The sequence below is a fragment of the Choristoneura fumiferana genome, chromosome 10, assembly GCF_025370935.1.
Source record: "Choristoneura fumiferana chromosome 10, NRCan_CFum_1, whole genome shotgun sequence".
In the NCBI taxonomy this organism is placed as follows: Eukaryota; Metazoa; Arthropoda; class Insecta; order Lepidoptera; family Tortricidae; genus Choristoneura; species Choristoneura fumiferana.
Genome location: NC_133481.1, coordinates 11,390,761 through 11,411,038, shown reverse-complemented (window position 1 = coordinate 11,411,038; position 20,278 = coordinate 11,390,761). Strand labels below are relative to the sequence as shown.

Here is a 20,278-nt window from a genome sequence, read left to right as displayed (position 1 = left end):
GATAAAGCTGTGCTGGCTGTGCAGCGAATTAGTTTTTCTCAAACATGACATGGATGTGTTACAAATAATAGGCCGAGAAGTATCGCGCTGCAGGCGCTGCGGCTCAGCTGCGTGCGCGCGGTCACTCTAGCAGCTTGCAAAGAGATTTCATTCAGCTTTGCAAGCCGCTGGTCGGCAAAGCGACCGTCTTTGGTTACAATGCGCGCTCTGCGACACTGCGCACGCCCACGCCCGCCAGCAGCCAGCGCGATACGCGCCCACGCAAAAGGGCGATCAGACTAGCGTCTCGCCAGCTCGTTTTTTTTTAATTTTATTTCATGTCATCCTCGCATCCCTATCCAAACTGAAACTTATACAAACTGAAATATAGATGCACAGAAAAACCAGAAAAATAGGATCAGCACTGGGAATCGATACCGATGCATCTTTATTTCATTCAGTTTGTATTTTGAATAACTACTACTTTGCTAATTTTTTCTTGTCTGGCAATATTCACTTGAAGTGTCAAATTTTTAACGTTTCAAATCACGTAATCTCATAAAACACGACATCGACACCGACACGACACCGACGTGACACGAACTGCTTGTTTCTTACTTTACTCTTTGCTTGTTTCTTAATCTAATCACAGTAAAATATAAATTTTCAACGGTGCTGAATGTGGGCAGGCTGCAGTGTATGAAATAATCTTTCTTTTAGTCCGTGTTTTATACTTATAAATTAATAAAAATATACATTTTTATAGTACCTACTTTATGAGCGATGGACTAAAACAAATGGTGCAAAAATTGTCAGTTTGCCTTTTTACGCAAAATGAAACGCTAAAACCCTGTCACGTTGACAGCTAAATGTATTTTCTTGAATGAAAAATTAGGTTTTCTGATTGAGCCAATCATAGGTAATTCTTTCAGATTTCCAAAGATTCTCATTGGCTGAACCAGAACAAAATAAGTCAAGAAAAACACTTTCAACATGTGATATAGACAGAAATCTCAAAACAGACTTTTACAGACAGAACGGATTCCTGTATTTACGTTGTTAAAACTGAATAACAAATGGAAGATACCGATACGGAGTTAAATTCATCTGAACTTGGTACACACACGTATTGGCAGCAAGCTTATATTAAGGAAATTAGTAATTTTGAAGAAAATGGCGATCCCGGCGATGTTTGGTTCGGAGAAGACAGCGCATACAGAGTGGTCGACTGGTTGCGCCGCAACGTTGAAGATAAAAATACAGCTGTTATCGACTTAGGTAATATAAAAAAAATAAAGAATACCTCGGGCAGTTGGTAACTATAATAAATTTCAAAAATTAAGATTTAGCAAATCAGATAAGATAAGATTTAACAATTAGACATTAAATATTAAGATTTGCATGTTGTACTCTTACGACTGAATCAAAGGACTGAATACTGTACCTATTTGAAATACACCAATATCCTGTATTTATGTTCTGTGTATTCTGGCAAATAAATCAATATTATAATTATTATTAAAAAAAGTGAACAGTTCAGTTTGTAACCTCATAATGAACTTAAACAATTACTTTGTAAATAAATTATGTAACCCCAGTTAAAATACCACAAACAGGACTTATCACCAGAGAGTGGAATTTTCATGGCATTTTTTGACCTGTCATCTGTCATAGTGACTTCTCACTTATTGACTCTTATCTGACTGAAAAAAAAGACTATATTAGATTGTCGTAAACTTATCATGTTATTAGAGCGTTCTTTTTCCTCATACAAATGGATATTTTGCCTGTAAAAGAAGTAGTTTAAAACCAGAAAATATGTCATCTATTTCTTTTGAGACATTAATGGGATACTTGTTAACATCGCAACAGAAGAATTTCAACATGAAATTGAAAAAAAAAGTGAACTGAAATTATTAAATTTGAAATTGTTATCCATTGGTGACTTAAAACAATTCAACTGCACATGGTTGAACTGTTCTACGGTGTTGCCATACAATTTAATAATAAGTATTTTTTTATTTTAAGTTACTGTTTAGATAAGGTCCTCACTGAAAATCAGCGCCAGGGCTTGCCATAGCATTATGCTGAGTGGGGACCTGTTTAGCGTCATGTATGTCTTGTAATTGTTCTATGTTTGTTTTTATGGCGTTAAATAAATGTATTTTCTTTCTTTCTCTTTCTTTTTCCAATCATTGTTCATTGCATATATGTCTATTAATTCTAAATTGCTCTTTAACTTTAAGCGGCCTATTGTTTACCTCAACTTTTAATCTTCTTTAGTATCTGTGTTGTGTATTGATATATGTATGTATATCGGAAGTCGATAAGTGAGAAGTCATGACAGGTCAAAAATTGCCATGAAAATTCCGCTTTCTGCTTATCACGCTAAGCACACAAGTAATATTAACTTTGACGTTTTGACCACATTACAGAGGCTGTGATAACGAGATGACTAAGGCCACTGCCATGTGGTCGAAACATTGAGGTAAATATTACTTGTGAGTTTAGCGTGATAAGTCACTATGAGTGAAAAATCACAAGTTTAAAACATTATAGTTTGTAACCTATATACTGTTAGATTTAAAGCAGTTAACACTACAACAATTTAAATCTGATCCTAACACGAGAAAATACTGACAGGAGTAGACCTAAAACTATATTTTAATTATTATTCAAATAATACATTAGCGCTTCCGCCATGTTCGCGGGAGCTCGAGTGGACAAGTTTACTGCCGTCTTGCGCAAAAAGATGGCATCAATTTTAATAGGGAATATTACTGCAACTTTCTGCCATCAGAGTGCAGCACTAGACGTTACCGTAAACAGTTTGTTGAGTATATTATTAACAAGGAGCGGAATTTCTCATAAGAAAAATCAAACATCAAAGGGATTGAACATAAGTTTTATCGACTATTCCAGTTATCAATGTTATCGAATCAACTCTTCTTGTTATCGCCTTGTAACAATATTCTGTAACATTTGACCTATTTGATAAGCGATTCATCATCATCATCATCATCGGCCTATCTTAGTCCACTGCTGGACATAGGCCTCTCCAGTTGCACGCCACTGAGCACGATCCTTGGCCAGTCTCATCCAGTTCTTGCCAGCTAACCTGCGAAGATCATCGCTCCACCTAGTCTGAGGGCGTCCTACGCCACGCTTGCCGATTCGCGGTCTCCACTCAAGAACTCGTTTGCCCCAGCGGTTATCAGTTCTTCGACTGATATGGCCGGCCCACTGCCACTTCAGTTTGCTTATCCGGTGAGCTATGTCGATGACTTTAGTTCTGTGTCAGATAAGCGATTATCATCTCCATATTAAAATAAAATAAATCGCATCAACGTCACATATTATGACATTTATGTCGCTTGAGTTTTTCTTAGTCATTCCCGTGTTATTAAAATGGTTAATCCTAAAAGAAAAACGATTGACAAATGGATTAAAAAACATCCCTTAGTTATGTACAATGAAGATGCTCTAAATGTAAAGTTTATTTGAAGCAGCTCAAGCTCTTTATATTTTAATTGTAACTTACTTAAAAGTGCTATTTTGAAAGTACCTACTATTTCCTATTTTATTAATTACTGAAATATTTATCGATAGTCGATAAAACTTATGTTCAATTCCTTTGACGTTTGATTTTTGCTATGAGAAATTCTGCTCCTTGATTATTAAATTACAGTAAATATAAATAATTTGATAATTATTTAAAATTAATCAATGGTGGAACAGTCCCTTAATTCGCAACTTTAACGTGCACTTGGCCAGTTTTTAAAGATTGTCTATGGTATAACTTGAGGTTACCGACATAGCCCGCAGAATTGCGAAACTGAAGTGGCAGTGGGCGGGGCACATTGCTCGCAGAACTGATGACCGATGGGGTTAAAAGGTTCTCGAATAGCGTCCGCGGACCGGGAGACGAGCTGTCGGAAGGCCTCCAGCAAGATGGAGCGACGACCTGGTTAAGATCGCGGGATCGCGGTGGATGCGGAAAGCACAAGACCGGTCTGAGTGGAGTGGAGAGCCTTGGGGGAGGCCTATGTCCAGCAGTGGACGTCTTTCGGCTGACATGATGATGGTATAACTTAGAATTAATAATTCCAGGCTGCGGAAATGGCTACACTCTGTCGGAGCTGGCAAGAGAGGGCTTCACGAATCTGCTCGGTGTTGATTACTGCGAGGAGGCCGTCATACTTGCCGAGAAAGTGTCTAAGAGGGAATTCCCAGTTATTCGGTTCAAGGTAATTAATATCTGTAAAATTTATATCCCTAAATTTTAGACGACCAGATGGCCTAGTGGTTAGAGAGCCTGACTTGAGGTCCCCGGTTCGATTCCCGTGTCAGGGCAGATATTTTGTTATGAAAAATACGAAGTTTGTTCTCGGGTCTTGGTGTTAACTATGTATTTAAGTATGTATCTATCTATATAATTATATTTATCCTTAGTTTTGGGTGAGTACGCGGGTTTATTTATAATTAGAATAATTTGTGAATTTTTGCGGTTACCTAAATAATTATGGCAATATGCGTTACGGGGCAATGAATGTGTGTTTTGAGACAGTTTGTCTTTCGGAAACTTTTTCCTCCCTTTTTTTCCGAACAAAACGGACTAACAACACTGTCGGTTGCTGGATATTTTATGTACGTTTAAGTGTTTTAAATTATGATTAATCTAAACTTTGTTTTAACGTCCGTAATAACAGACTTTGAAAGCCACACTTAAAACCTCACGCAACGGTGCGCCATCTAGTGAGACAAAAAACGATAGCCCTCATGGTGTGAATTGTCCCGTTATATTTTTTTTTTTTTTTTTAATCGAATCCGACATGAGTTTGCGGAAGTAGGTACTTTACTATTTTGGGCATACTTATTAATATTTTGCAATCCCGTTTGAATATCGGGATAAAAAACACTAACCTTTAGTCTAGCTACCTACAAACCAAATTTCATCTAAATCGGTTCCTTATAAAATAAAATTATACAGCGTGTATTTTTGATACAACCTTTAACTTTAATGGTGCCTAGTTAGTGAAGGCCCTAATAACAACACTTTATTACGTTTAAGTAAAAAAAAAAACCGGGCAAGTGCGAGTCGGACTCGCGCACCGAGGGTTCCGTACAAATTTATAGGTATGTAAACGGGAATCGAGTGTTGAAGATATTTCCCGCTTTTTCCGAGTGATTTAATACATCCATTGTAAGCAGAGCCCTGCTCCTAAGCAAAACGTACGCAGTGTGGGGTCAGATTATATGGCACAAGGTAAATGTATCACTAAGTACGTGATATTACTGTATTTTTAATCAAAGCGTCGCACTTGTTGACTTGACAGCTGTCACTGGACGCTTCTCTCTCGAATCAAATTATTATACGAATTACATTGCTGCTCGGAAAAAAACAAAAGTTAATTACGCTCTGGTAGTTAATTCTAAATTAATAATTTCTTAGTATATCGGTTGACAGCACTTAAATCTTCGTCTGGTTACAGTTTGAGGCTAAGTATATCAACAATACACGGCGTATTCATTGCAATGCAATAAATCAAATAAAGGACAATGAGCAAATTTGTATGGGCACTGTCCACACCCACCAACAGAAACGAAACATGTCTCATTTCACTAGATCTTGGCAACCTGATGATTTTTAGGGTTCCGGAACCAAAGTGGCCCCTTATAGTTTCGCCATGTCTGTCTGTCTGTCCATCCGCGGCTTTGCTAAGGGACTATCAATGCTAGAAAGCTGTAATTTTGCACGGATATATATGTAAACTATGCCGACAAAATGGTACGATAAAAAAATCAAAAAATACCTCCCATAGTCGTAAAGTGGGGGTGATTTTTTTCTCATCCAACCCTATAGTGTGGGGTATCGTTGGATAGGTCTTTTAAAACCATTAGGGGTTTGCTAAGACGATTATTCGATTCAATGATTTGTTTGCGAAATATTTAACTTGAAAGTGCAGATTACGAAATCCTTAGGAAAATATTACTTAATTTTTTCGTAATAGCTACGGAACCCTATTTCGGGCGTGTCCGACACGCTCTTGGCCAGTTTTTTATTATGACGGGGATCGCCCTATGTATGGGGTTTTCCTTTTAGTTATACCTATTATTGCTAGTAACAATGTTTCTGTAAACTTCTTCCTGTAACTTTCAATTAAATGAGCAAAAAAAACCTCATACATAGGGCGATCCTCGCCATAGCAAAAAACATCAGGTTGCCAAGATATATTAAAACCATTTCTGCTCATGGTCCTTTAAATAGTAGATTGTGTCTTAAGGGCGGTAAATAAGGAATTACGAACGAGCGTCTATTAGAGTCTTTAATGAGTCGATGTTCGTAATTCTAATAACGCCCGTGCGACATACCTACAATGTTTTTCATCACATTTGCGAGTGAAGTTGTATATTTGTAAAAGAAAAACTAATATTTTTTTCAAAAATTGCCGATCCCGCTGACTACGCTCTTGGCAGCGCCAGCTCCGCTTTACGAGAAGGCGTATCTGATATTTAAAAAAATCAAATTAAATTAAACCCGTATTTTCCGATAATCGAACTACCTATATGTATATTGTGTATTTGATTCAGCCATCCATATTTACGTACAGGTAAATGAAAGCGGTTACTTGGAAGTGACAGTACAATTAACAAGTCGCGACAAGTGCGCTAGAGGTGAGACGTATTTACTGGAATAGGTATTCATAATTTGATTGCTTAGTAGCGACATCTCTTGTCTGGGTGAGCGGTTGGTTCCGAAAGAGTGTGACGTCTGACGACGCCACATAGATGTCGCTAGTGCTGCTGCTTAAGTAGCAAAGTAGAAATAAGCAACCTGAGATATGTATGCATAGGAAAAAATCGTGTCTAGATTCATGTCCAGCAGTGGTGTAGGGGTTATAGCACGCAGCACGGAATGCTGAGGACCTGGGTTCGATTCCCAGTGCTGGTCTCTTTTTCTGGTTTTTCTGTGCATCCATGTCTCAGTTTGTATTTTCGGACATATGTATTTGTGCGCGCGACTTGAATCTAAGATAATTCATCAAAGGATGTCCATTCAGTTTGACAAATTTAAATCGGCATAGGCTCGTTCTGTTACAAGTACACCTTAAAAGTATTACATTCCATTTTATTTTGATTCCAGGTATTCGACATAACTCGAGACGACCTGTCCAGCCTGGGACCTTTCGGGGTCGTCCACGACAAGGGCACCTATGATGCCATCAGTCTCCATCCCGAAGACGCGAAGGGTCACCGTGATAAGTACATAGAGCAGGTGGCCGCCATGCTTGATGAGACAGGTGATATAATGTTTTAACCCTCAACACAAAAAGGGGGCTGTTATTTATAAATTTAACCACTGTGTGGCTCTCTTCTTTAACACTAAAGCTCTTACGCTGTGCATACGCATATCCCACAGCAGACACTTCTATGCCAGCGACACGTATACGTGTCACAGACGTAATACATTCCGGTGCCATTGACACAACGTCTGTGACTTTTTAGTTCTTACTCCTATGCCAGTGACACGCACGTCGTGTCAAAATCGCCCAATATTTGGAACAATTATATTCTTTCTTTTACAAATATACAATTTTACTCGCAAATGTGATGAAAAACATTGTATGTCGCACGGGCGGTACTAGAATTACGAACATCGACTCATTAAAGCCCTCAGTCTTCGACTTCGGGCTTCTAATAGACTCTCGTTCGTAATTCCTTATTTACCGCCCTTAAGACACAATGTGCTATACTGTCACATTAACACATTTGTCAATCTTGTATGGCGCTAAGTACGTGGCTGTAAAACGACAAAGTACAAAAGTAACCAGCTACTTTTGATGCTGACTGTACCTGTGTTTCGGTACCTACTGCCACGAATAAGTAATAGTACAGGTACTGCTTTATGTGATGTATTTTTGATGCTTTGACAGCCTTACTGTAACCGCTTGCTGGCTGCAGTACGAATGGGCCGGCTCGACCGGGCTAGTACCACACTCCCACAGAATACCGGCGTGAAATAGTAGTTTTGCTCCTGTGTTTTGTACGGTGAGTGGGAGATCCGGAGGCCTAACTGCCATCAGGTGACCCGCATGCTTGTTTGCCAGCTATTCGATAAAAAAAATGTGTTGGTGTTCAATAAAGATTCATTGTATTGACAAGATTGCATATTTCTAAGACAACAACAAGAAAATTTAATTCGTTCTCTGTATTCTGTTTCGAAAGAGAAAGACGCTGATGTATTTTTTAAATTTCGCTACGATTATTATTATTTTTTTTTTTTAAGATGTGCTTATTCTAAAAGGGCATAACTCCAAAACTACCACACAATAGATCCATTACTTTTGTGTAGTCTCTAATAAAAAAATAGTTTTTTTTTATTCGTCTGGATGGCAAACGAGCAAGTGGGTCTCCTGGCGGTAAGAGATCATCACCGCCCATAAACACCTGCAACACCAGGGGTATTGCGGATGCGTTGCCAACCTAGAGGCCTAAGATGGGATACCTCAAGTGCCAGTAATTTCACGGCTGTCTTACTCTCCACGCCGAAACACAACAGTGCATGCACTGCTGCTTCACGGCAGGATTAGCGAGCAAGATGGTGGTAGCAATCCGGGCGGACCTTGCACAAGGTCCTACCACCTGCAACCTGCAAAGATCACGAAATTCTGACGAGGACGTTGTCAAAATTAGGACAGCTCCTTTTTCTGTTGAAAAAGGCAAAGGAACTTTATCTATTCTGTGGTAGTGTTTTGGCAATCCAGTATTTTTTTTTTTTTGTATTTTTTTAAATATGGAGAAATAAATTATAATTATATTTTGCCATGTTCAGGAGGCAAAATGCGATTCTGTACTAATACAGGTGTTAAAAAAATAAATCTTGTCATTATGTAAATGTTTGTAGGTATTGTGATTATGTGAATGTTTCTTTTTCAGGCATTTTCGTAATAACCTCCTGCAACTGGACGGAAGAAGAGTTAATTAAACATTTCAGTGAAAAATTCAAGCTGAAATGCGTCATACCAACACCACAGTTCAAATTTGGCGGCAAAGTTGGCAGTATGGTCTCCTCAGTTGTATTCGTTAAGAATAAATGGTATAAACTTTTTACTTGTGTTTCATAAAGTTAATCATCATCATCATCCCAGCCTTATACGTCCCTCTGCTGGGCACAGGCCTCCTCTCAGAACAAGAGGGCTGGCTAAAGGGCTAGTTAATTTACTAGTATATAAGAAGTACTTTACAACACATTGACACCATGTGTTTAAGTTAAGTGCCGAAAGTAGAATAATCGAAATAAGAATTTTCTTTATTGAAAATGAAACCACCGTGAGACTCACTCATATTAATGATATTGTAACGGATAACTCAAGTCTTAAACCGAGTTTAGCGACATGTTTCGGGCTATTCCGTAGCCCTTTCTCAGGAGCTGCGAGTCACATTCTTTCGGAACTAACGCCTCACCAGACACAACAGATGTCGCTACTAAGCAATCAAATAATGATTGATTTTTGAGTCCTTTAAGAATGTGACGTCTTTCGACGCAACATGGATGTCGCTAGTGCTGCTGCTTAAGTAGCATAGTAGAAATAGTAGCCTAAGATATTATGCATAGGAAAATTCGTGTCTAGATTCCTGTCCAACAGTGTGTAGGGTTATAGCACGCAGCACGGAATGCTGAGGACCTGGGTTCGATTCCCAGTGCTGGTCTCTTTTTCTGTTTTTCTGTGCATCCATGTCTCAGTTTGTATTTACGATAATTATAATTATATTTAATGTTTAATTGATTTTTATTTTTATTGATTTGATTGATTTTAGTTTAATAATAATTACAAATTATTTAAAAAATATGTACTTACCTAGAAACTTTTTTGGTTGTGGATGTTGGCACCAGATTACCTGGTCTTAGACGAGATTTTACTTTATGCACTAGAGCATAAAGAGTCATTTTATGTCGCTTATTAAAAAATATTTCCGCATAAAAAACGAACTTTACGAGCACGAGAGTGAAATGTATGTAGATCATCAGCATCACGGAGAGTATTTTGAAAACAATAAACCATATTTATTTATTTCAGTAAATAGTCACATGAAATTAATAGTAAAAGAAGACAAAGAAAACTACTAGTCTAAGATCCGGCTTGAAAGATCTTCACCGTATATAGAATGAAATGTATTTTATAATAAATTTAGTATTTTAGAAAATATATAGATTAGGATTTTGCAAAAAAATCCTGGACAGGATTTTTTTTTTTTTTTGTGTAGCCTGTATTATGTCCCACTGCTGCGGCAAAGGCCTCCCCTTTTCTCCGCCACTCTTCCCTGTCCTGGGCATGCACCTGCCAATCGAGCTGAAAAGCGCTCGGTCGTCCCGCTTCTCCTCTTGGGTCTGCTGCTCTGCTCCTATGCCCATCCTCGGATCCCATTCGTTACGATCCGTGCCCATCGGTCCGGGTGCATTGCGGCAGACATGTCCGGCCCAGTCCCACTTCAACTTGGCGGTCTTGACACCCACATTTGAGATACGAGTTTTAGAGCCGTATCGTGGTTTTGATTCGATCAGTTCTTCGAACACCCAGAATACTGCGCTCCATTGCTCGTTGGCAAACCTTGAGCCTGGACTTTTGAGCTTCAGTCGATGACCAAGATGATGATGATGTTGATGATGTTTTTTTTTAATTATTAAAAAAAAGATTTTTTAATTTTTGTTGCATCATCGAGATTATAAGACAATTTTACCATTAACTTAAAAGTATAATACATATGGCCCAAGCCCTCTTGATCTGAGAGGAGGCCTGTGCCCAGCAGTGGGACGTATATAGGCTGAGATGATGATGTGATAATACATATAGAATATGTAGACGTTGGGGTTTGCTATTGTTTACCTGGACGACTACTGGGTTGCCAGGTATAAACTTAACAGGTATGTCGACGTCATTTACTTTCACTTGATAAGATAATAGAAAAAATTATATCAACGTAAGCGCCATTTTATTGTGAACACGTTGATATAGGGTTGTCTGCATTTAATTAAAAATCATTAAAAATAAAATAAAAAAAACTGCCTGTCCAGGATTTTTTAGCAAAATCATTTCTAATACGTTTTCTAAAATACTAAATTTATTATAAAAATACATTTCATTCTATTATCAGACCGGTGAAGATCTTTTCAAGTTCGGATCTTCTACTATACCTAAGAAACCTTAATTCAATATTACTTATATGTAACTATAAAAATAAAAATTATAAAAAGAACACCCCGTCCAAAAGATCTGCCTGTGGCAGGGTTCCCATGATGCTGGCCGCATTACTCCTTTGGACCGCAAGTGCGATCCGCTGGGATAAATACGTACCAGCTCTTGGGTCCCCAGAGCTGTCGATCAACCGGGAAGAAAGGGCCTTTATGAAACACTTCATGTCGGCTGACCATGGCCCTAAAGTCTCAACAGTCTCAACTTTTAATAAAGAGGAGTCCTTGCGACGCTTGAGGAGTTGGGTGTGATCAGCCGCAGCGCCAGCTCGTGAGCTAGTTGCCTGGACGTGGGACAGAGTATCAACGCATGTAGCGTCCTACACCAGGGCCCTACCGAGCTTCCACGGCAACAGGGTGACGCCGTCTGGACGCTTGCCATCGTCCCTTGCCATGCCAGCCGGCTCTAAAGCCGAAGGCACTGGCGCGGTGGCAAGCGACCGACGTACTATGTCAGTGGTGGGCAAACTTTCTACATGGGGGGCCAGAAAGTAACATATTTTAGAGGAGGGCCAGGATAATGAAATTAATTATGATCGCGGGCCATTATAGGTAGGTATTATACACTTCGAAGGAACGTCGGCGGGCCGGATTAAATCCCTTCGCGGGCCAGTCTTTGCCCGTCACTGTACTCAGGATAATGAAATTAATTATGATCGCGGGCCATTATAGGTAGGTATTATACACTTCGAAGGAACGTCGGCGGGCCGGATTAAATCCCTTCGCGGGCCAGTCTTTGCCCGTCACTGTACTATGTCATTAATGGTGCCATGACGGTACATACGGCCGGCTCTTCTAGCACATGAAAGGCCATGTCGCCCCAGTTGATCGACGTTTTTGCCATACGCGCAGATATGAGGAATGCATATTCTGGACCCAAGTCTCAGGGAAATTGCTATCCGCAATATGGGTCCAGAATAGTGCCAATATTCCTCGATGGCAAGGCGTTCAGCCAATTGCCTGCCTCGGGTGCAGAAACAGCTAGCAGACGGGCGCGTTCAGAATTGTCCGGACAGCGTGAGTCGCATTAAGGCGAGGGGTGCCCCAGGCCCGCTGGATCTGTGTAACCGTGGGTGTCCGCTCCAGCTTTCTCGGCCTCCGCCAGGCAGGCTAACTCATCGACAGGTATCCTTGTTTTTTCAATTCCGAATTCATAAGTAGCAGCCCTCGTATGACCTGCCCATTGCCACTTTAACGAGTTAATTCACTTGGCTATGTATGTCTGTGTCCGTTGTTACTCTACGTAACTATCTCCTAATTTCTGATTCAATCCCGTAGGTGGAGAAACACCGAGCATAACTCTCTACGTAGCTCGCTGAACACCTCTGAGCCTATTTCTAAGGCCAATAGAGATGAATACTCGTACGAACTGTTATTTTCTGGCATCTAGTTATTATTTCTCCATTTGAGAGAGAGAAAAACATTTATTTACACATATTCGATACACATAAAAATACATTAGACGAAAAAAAAATAACATCGAATAGTATAAAGTGGACCCCACTCAGCATAATGTTACAGCAAGCCGCAACGCTGTTTTTTCAGTGGAACCATTTAAAACTAAAACATATAAAAACATACAACACACTATGACGACACGAATGCCAGCGGAAGGAAGTTCGTTCACAAAACATCCTGTTTTAAGTTACTGTGGACCCACTGAAAATCAGCGTCGTGGCACCGCGTGCCATGACACATGCTTAGGGGTGTCCTTTTTTGTATCAACTACATATGCATATGTTTATTGTTTTGTTTAGCTGTATTATTGTACTCGTAGTTGTTCAAAAATAAATATTTTCTGTTCTATTCTATTCATACACTTTGTGAATCATCCATACTTCGATACTAATATTATAAATCTGAATGTCGAAACGGAGCGACGGATTGACGTGATTTTTGCCATAGAGATAGTTTATGGGTCAGAGAGTGACATAGGCTACTTTTTATCCCGGAAAATGCACAGTTCCCGAGGGAACAGCGCGCGATAACCTAATTCCACGCGGACGAAGTCGCAGGCAAAAGCTAGTAATTTATAAGAAAAGGTATTGAAATAAAACTTGCAACTAAAATAAATAAGCAACCCATAATAATTTATTTTTTATACTTAATTAACCATACTTATATACGATATTAATATACAATGCGTAAATACAAATTAAAGATAGAGTAAAAAAAGCTAGTCGGTTGACTAGCGCCTATGTGTGCCGCCATAACCTCAAAATTTATCTACGCGGTTTTAGAGCGATTATGATTAGTTTTTCGTGGCTATGTTCGCGATTTGAGGTGGTAGCGCTGCTGTTGGGATGATTCGAGGGTTGGCTGTGTTGTCGCAAGTGCAGAAGCAGTTCTTGTTGTTTGGACCGTTAGGCAGAATGAGGATCTTCAGATTCATACTCGTCTCGAGAGCGTGCAAGATTTCTGAAAAATAGAAATGCGGGTTAAAAAGTTCTGGCCTAGTGGTTTGAGCTAAAGATATAGGTGGTACAGAGAGGCTACTACGACATTCGAAAACCGAAGTTCGTATCGTACCGTTCCTCTAACTTATATTCAATAATTTATTTGCGTCAGCCAGCCAGCGGGACGGCCGGCAAGATACGAAGATCGAATTTTGCACTTCCTTAGTACGAGTATACAGCCAGTAGGTATTCAATTATTGCGCCTATTTTGCGTGATTGGCTGTAGGCACTATTCATGCCAGCCTAGCTCCTGGAGGAAGCCTAGCAGGCAGACCCTTCACGTTGCTGACGACTTCCTGGAGTGACTCAGGTGACCCGTCCCGTGGTGTGTAAATCCCTGCATGGTTTGAGCTATACATATACATACCACCTCTCAAGCAGAGAGGCGTGGGTTTGAACGCTAAGGTTTACGCAAGTTATGTGTAAAACTACAATTGAAATATAAAATAAAAATAATAATAATACTTTTTAAAGAAATTTCGAAAAGGTTAGTAGACTTCACAGGTGACCGAAGAGCTGTTAGCTTCCTCGGACAAAGAATAAGCCTAGCTATTTCAAAGAGGAAACGATGTCAGCATCTTCGGGACCTTGCCTAAGGAGTACTCTTTATGTAATTTGTTTTAGTTTTAGGTTCTATTTTTATATTATGTAAGTTTTTTTTTATTTTATGTAGCTAAGATTGTTAAGTTTAAAATTAGACATTGTAGAATTAATCGTAAATTGATTTAGGCTATTGAAATTTAACATGAGGTTAAGGAAAACTTCGTGAGTGCAGGTATACTCTGTTTCTTTGTACGGCAGGCGAAAAAGTCAAAAGTCAAAAGTCAAAATATCTTTATTCAATTTAGGCTATAACAAGCACTTATGAATGTCAAGAAAAATCTACCACCGGTTCGGAAAAACCTCTGCTGAGAAGAATCCGGCAAGAAACTCAACGAGGTATATATATTTTTTTTTAAAACAGATTTACAATATTATTAAATGATATGTATACATCACAAGTATTTAACACAACTTTATTTTTAACACAGTAGGTTCGCTATTTGAAGGGATCGCTAATGCGGATCGGAATTATTTCCAAATATCCCTGTCCATGATATAATCATTAACTTTATAATACGCCTTTGATATTAATGTCTTCTTGACAATAGATCTGAAAAAACTTACTATGGACAACTTTTCGCATGTATCTCTCAATGTCATTCCAAACCATGATACAACAAGTTTAATTGTCTTGAGTGGCCACAAACAGCCTATACTTGGAAAATTTGTACTAAGAGGTAATAAAAAAGTGCATCGGACAAAATAATTACTTGGTCAATGTTCGTTTTTTCGGCTGCTGTAGAAACAGAGTTTACCATGTGTACACTAGTGAAGCGTTCAGTGATGTCATGTAATGTGCGTTGAAGTTCTTAATTCTCACTGGGCGAGAACTATAGCTTAAACGCTGTCATTATGAGAGCAGGCCGGGGATGACTGAAATGTATTGAGACGGCAGGAAGACCTCTTGCTTGGATACAATATCGTCAACATAAATCTGAAGAAAGCCCAAATAGATGTCTTGACTTTATGTTGACGGAAAAAGGTTACTTTTATTTCTTATTCTTATTTATAAACCAACATAATATTGGTATACAAATGAAAAGACTATGATAATTATGTATATTAAAAATGTCGAAACCCTGTATTTCGCCTACCAGAGGCTGGAGCGTGCCCAGCATGCTTCAAATTTTTTGGTGTCGGATGACGACAGTCCTAAAGTTTCTTACGCGTGCCGTTTCTTATTCTGTTAAAAATTGGAAAAAAGTGTGTCACTCACCCTTTGTTCCTTTCTGCACCGCTAGCTTGCCTCCCTTCTTTTCATCAGGTGTTTCCGAAGCCGTCGGTGTTCCAGGCGCGGTAGGTTTCTCCCCGGATCCCGTTTCGAACTTTTTCACTATAATCTCTTCTTCATTCATCATTCTAATGCGCGTTTCCCTCTCTTCTTCAGTTTCCTCGGCTATTTCTGTATCGCTTTCTGATTTCTCGATCTTCTTTTTAATGTCTGTTTCGTCTTCTTTACCTGGTTGCTCCGGTTGGCCTGGCTGTCCTGGCTGTCCGGGTTGTCCTGGTTGACCTGGTTGACCTGGTTCACCTGGCTGTCCTGGTTGTCCTGGTTGACTTGGCTCTTCTGGTTGTTCAGGTTGTTCAGGATTCTTTGAACAACCTGGTTGCTCCGGTTGGCCTTGCTGTCCTGGTTGACCTGGTTCACCTGGCTGTCCTGGTTGACCTGGTTGCCCTGGTTGGCCTGGTTGACCTGGTTGTCCTGGTTGACCTGGTTGACCTGGTTGGCCTGGTTCACCTGGCTGTCCTGGTTGCCCTGGTTGTCCTGGTTGACTTGGCTCTTTTGGTTGTTTCGGTTTTTCAGGATTCTTTGAACCACCTGATTGCTCCGGTTGGCCTGGCTGTCCTGGTTGATCTGGTTGACCTGGTTGTCCTGGCTGTCCTGGTTGTCCTGGTTGACCTGGTTGTCCTGGTTCACCTGGCTGTCCTGGTTGACCTGGTTGTCCTGGTTCACCTGGCTGTCCTGGTTGCCCTGGTTGTCCTGGTTGACCTGGCTGTCCTGGTTGACCTGGTTGCCCTGGTTCACCTGGCTGTCCTGGTTCACCTGGCTGTCCTGGTTGACCTGGTTGTCCTGGTTCACCTGGCTGTCCTGGTTGCCCTGGTTGTCCTGGTTGACTTGGCTCTTTTGGTTGTTCTGGTTTTTCAGGATTCTTTGAACCACCTGATTGCTCCGGTTGGCCTGGCTGTCCTGGTTGATCTGGTTGACCTGGTTGTCCTGGCTGTCCTGGTTGTCCTGGTTGACCTGGTTGTCCTGGTTCACCTGGCTGTCCTGGTTGCCCTGGTTGTCCTGGTTGACCTGGTTCACCTGGCTGTCCTGGTTGACCTGGTTGTCCTGGTTCACCTGGCTGTCCTGGTTCACCTGGCTGTCCTGGTTGACCTGGTTGTCCTGGTTCACCTGGCTGTCCTGGTTGCCCTGGTTGTCCTGGTTGACTTGGCTCTTTTGGTTGTTCTGGGTTTTCAGGATTCTTTGAACAACCTGATTGCTCCGGTTGGCCTGGCTGTCCTGGTTGATCTGGTTGACCTGGTTGTCCTGGCTGTCCTGGTTGTCCTGGTTGACCTGGTTGTCCTGGTTCACCTGGCTGTCCTGGCTGTCCTGGTTGACCTGGTTCACCTGGCTGTCCTGGTTGCCCTGGTTGTCCTGGTTGACATGGCTCTTTTGGTTGTTCCAGTTGTTCAGGATTCTTTGAACCACCTGGTTGCTCCGGTAGGCCTGGCTGTCCTGGTTGTCCTGGCTGTCCTGGTTGTTCTGGTTGACTTGGCTCTTTTGGTTGTTTCGGTTGTTCAGGATTCTTTGAACCACCTGATTGCTCCGGTTGGCCTGGCTGTCCTGGTTGATCTGGTTGACCTGGTTGTCCTGGCTCACCTGGCTGTCCTGGCTGTCCTGGTTGACCTGGTTCACCTGGCTGTCCTGGTTGTCCTGGTTCACCTGGTAATAAACAATAGGGTTATATAGCTTTGTGGACTTCATAAGAAAGCTATTTGTCACAGAGCGACGGAGCGAGGTATGATCAAGGTTTTCTTGCGTGATTTAATCAAAAATAAAAACCGGCCAAGAGCGTGTCGGACACGCCCGAAATAGTTGAATATTTTGCAAACGAATTACTCAATCGAAAAATCGTCTGCTAACCCTTAATGATTTTACCGATTTTAATGCTTTGATCTATCCAACGATACCCCAACTACAAGGTTGGATGAGAAAAAAAAATCACCCCCACTGTACGTCTATGGGAGGTACACTAAAAAATTTTATTTGTACCATTTTGTCGGTATAGTTTACATACATATTCGTGCAAAATTAGAGCTTTTTAGCATCGCTAGTCCCTGAGCAAAGCCGCGGACGGACAGACAGACAGACAGCCAGACATGGCGAAACTATAAGGGTTCCGTTTTTGCCATTTTGGCTCCGGGGATGTGCTGAAAGAACCTAAGTAAGAAATGAAGCTCAGAAAGTTGCCAGACTTTAGTGGCAGTGGTGGGCAGTGGGCAGGTCACATTGCTCGTAGAACCGACGAGCAATGGGGCAGTTGAATTGTAGTTGTGACTGCGAACCGAAAGACAAAACGTAGTACGGCCGGAACCAGTTGGAAGGAGGCAGCACTGTACCGATTACTGTGGAACTCTTTGAGAGGCTTTTGTCTTGAGGCTTCTTCTTCTTCTTCTCTTTGAAAATATGGCTTTTCTGTCCTAATTAATAGGACAATTTCGCCAGTGTCAAAGTAAACTCTCTTTGAGAGGGACCTTGTACGGTGATTGTAGTTTATGCAACTTGATAGTAGTTAAGTTCCAGAAACCACGTGGAGACAACTTGCGCATTAAAAAATGACAGAGTCGAGAGCAATATAGAATTTTGTAATCACTGTTCACTGTTAAGGTTAATCTTCGCATAAAACACTATGAAAATTATACTTCAAACAGAAATAGCAAAATTAGATATTAACTACATCCGCCATGTTCGAATGCTACAAATCGAATCCAGTCTTCAGGCCTTATTGCTTAACAGACTTGGAATTACAATCATTTACACCACTTCTTTCTGTCAGACGGTTTAAGGTGAGGGTAGAAAGAGATGGCGTATGCGATCGCGAAGATCAGTGCGTTGGACAATACGGTCTCAGCAATGGACGTTTTTCAGTGGATATGAAAATGATGTTAATTGAAAATGTTATTTTTTGTAGTACTTTTCCGATAAGTCATCTCATAGAAATAGTAGATTGTACAACAAGAGCATAAAACGAACCATTTTGCCCAAGACGTTCAATAGCCAAATGGATAGACACGTCGAGGGGAAAACTAGTATAATGCTCGAGTTTTACACTGCCTTTCTCTTCGATTGCGAGGAAAAAAAATAGCAACAGTGGAAACAATTGTTCACTACTATATGTACCTTTTATTTTTCATGCATTACTACATAATTATGATTTTTAGTTCGTTGATTTATTTCGATTGATTTTATTGAAATTTAGTTTTATATAAAATAAAAATTATTTAAAAAAATATGTAAAAAAAAAATCTACTCAAACTTTGTGGGTGATGCGGTTTGTGACTCAGGAACGTTATGTTTTTGACTTCATTGACACGTAGTTAATTAACAATTGGTATTTAATATTGGGCACGACTGGCCATTTGTCAATATGTGGTCGTACGTGGAGTAAATGTCGCACCACCATAGACGCTGCTTGCCATCTTTCATATGCCATAAGCCATGATGACGTTGGTATTACCGTGGTAATACCACCAACGAAACGCCAATGTACCCTTGCGCGTCGATTTCGTGTTTGAGAAAGACTATTTAATTTTTTTGGACTTCTCTTCAAGTGCCTCTCCAACTAGTGAAGATTGGCAGTCAGCTCCGCATCTGATTCGGTCTTTTTTGGGCTATATTATGGATTTATTAGCCACATAATGCTAAAGGGTCATGGGTGCCTGGAGAAATTGTTAGTAATTGGAAATACGAATGGCAAACGAGCCCAGGAAGATCTCCTACCGGATTGACCGACCAGTTAAAGGTCCCTAAGGCCCACTTGCAGTAAACACATAAATCTCGAGTTAGCGTTAAGCTCAGTTTAGTAGTGTCAAATTGTATGGAACTGTCAAGCTTAAGCCTGGATTAACTACTAAATCTAGATTTATGTTTTTCCTGCAAGACGGCCTAGTCCCTGAGGTTTACAAATACAGGAACTTAAATCTTGCATCGTGACATCGATGCTTCTCAACTCAGAGGAATAAATACAACTTCCGAAGCTCCTTCCTTCGGACTTCGGTCACCTAGGGATCATCTACCTCGTTTGTTAGTCGTATACCTCGAAATCAAAAAATCCTTGTAGCTTTTCACCTATTCGCGTTTCGCCGTGATAGCGTATTTTGTCGTAGCGTGTATATCGGTGGTATACTTTGTTACTCGCATATATTTTTAATAGATTTTTACAACAGTAAAAAGATTAAGATCTTTCTTTCAATTGTTTAAAAAATGCAGTTACAAGTTTCCGTTTTTTTTCGAAAAAATCTATTTGCATCTGAGCATTATAATTATGTTTTGTAGGTAAAATAGCTGTGTCACTACTGCGGTGTAAATCTAGATATAGCGATGACGTCTTGTGACAATCCGGTATTTGATATTTATCTTTAGTTTAACTGACATTGGCCAAGCCTTATGACCGCCAATTAAGAGGAATAAATAAATAAACATATTGTTGACATAAAAAGTCTTGTCTATCGTAGAATATAAGTCAATGTTTTCAATAGATGTTTACAACAGTAGTAAATTTTGATGTAGCAATGTATTATCAATAGCCTATTTAGTTAGGCCGCAAATATTTTTAGTCGCATTTTACCTGGGTCGCATCGCATATTGTTGTAGTGTATTTATATTATCGTAAAAAATAATCAAGATAGCCACTCAATGAACATGATCAACGCCAAGTGCGTTCCTTATGCGTTACTCGTATCTATGTACCCCTGAAGATTAAGTCTACTTAACTAATGTATTACC

The 20,278-nt window shown here is 40.2% G+C and overlaps 1 protein-coding gene across 1 annotated transcript; it reads left to right on the top strand.

The window, feature by feature from the left end:
* The first annotated feature begins 838 nt into the window (after positions 1-838).
* LOC141431757 (EEF1A lysine methyltransferase 2-like) lies at positions 839-9,104 on the top strand. The gene is made up of 4 exons (XM_074092934.1): positions 839-1,257; positions 4,090-4,226; positions 7,124-7,280; positions 8,917-9,104. The coding sequence occupies exons 1-4, from the start codon at positions 1,056-1,058 to the stop codon at positions 9,102-9,104; spliced, it is 684 nt and encodes a 227-aa protein (XP_073949035.1). The 5' UTR covers positions 839-1,055.
* The last annotated feature ends 11,174 nt before the right edge of the window (positions 9,105-20,278 follow it).

Coding starts and splice junctions, on each gene's coding strand:
- LOC141431757 (XM_074092934.1), top strand. CDS start 1,056: ATGGAAGATACCGATACGGAGTTAAATTCATCTGAACTTGGTACACAC. Junction 1,258..4,089: donor TACAGCTGTTATCGACTTAG/GTAATATAAAAA, acceptor TAATAATTCCAG/GCTGCGGAAATGGCTACACT. Junction 4,227..7,123: donor TCCCAGTTATTCGGTTCAAG/GTAATTAATATC, acceptor TTTTGATTCCAG/GTATTCGACATAACTCGAGA.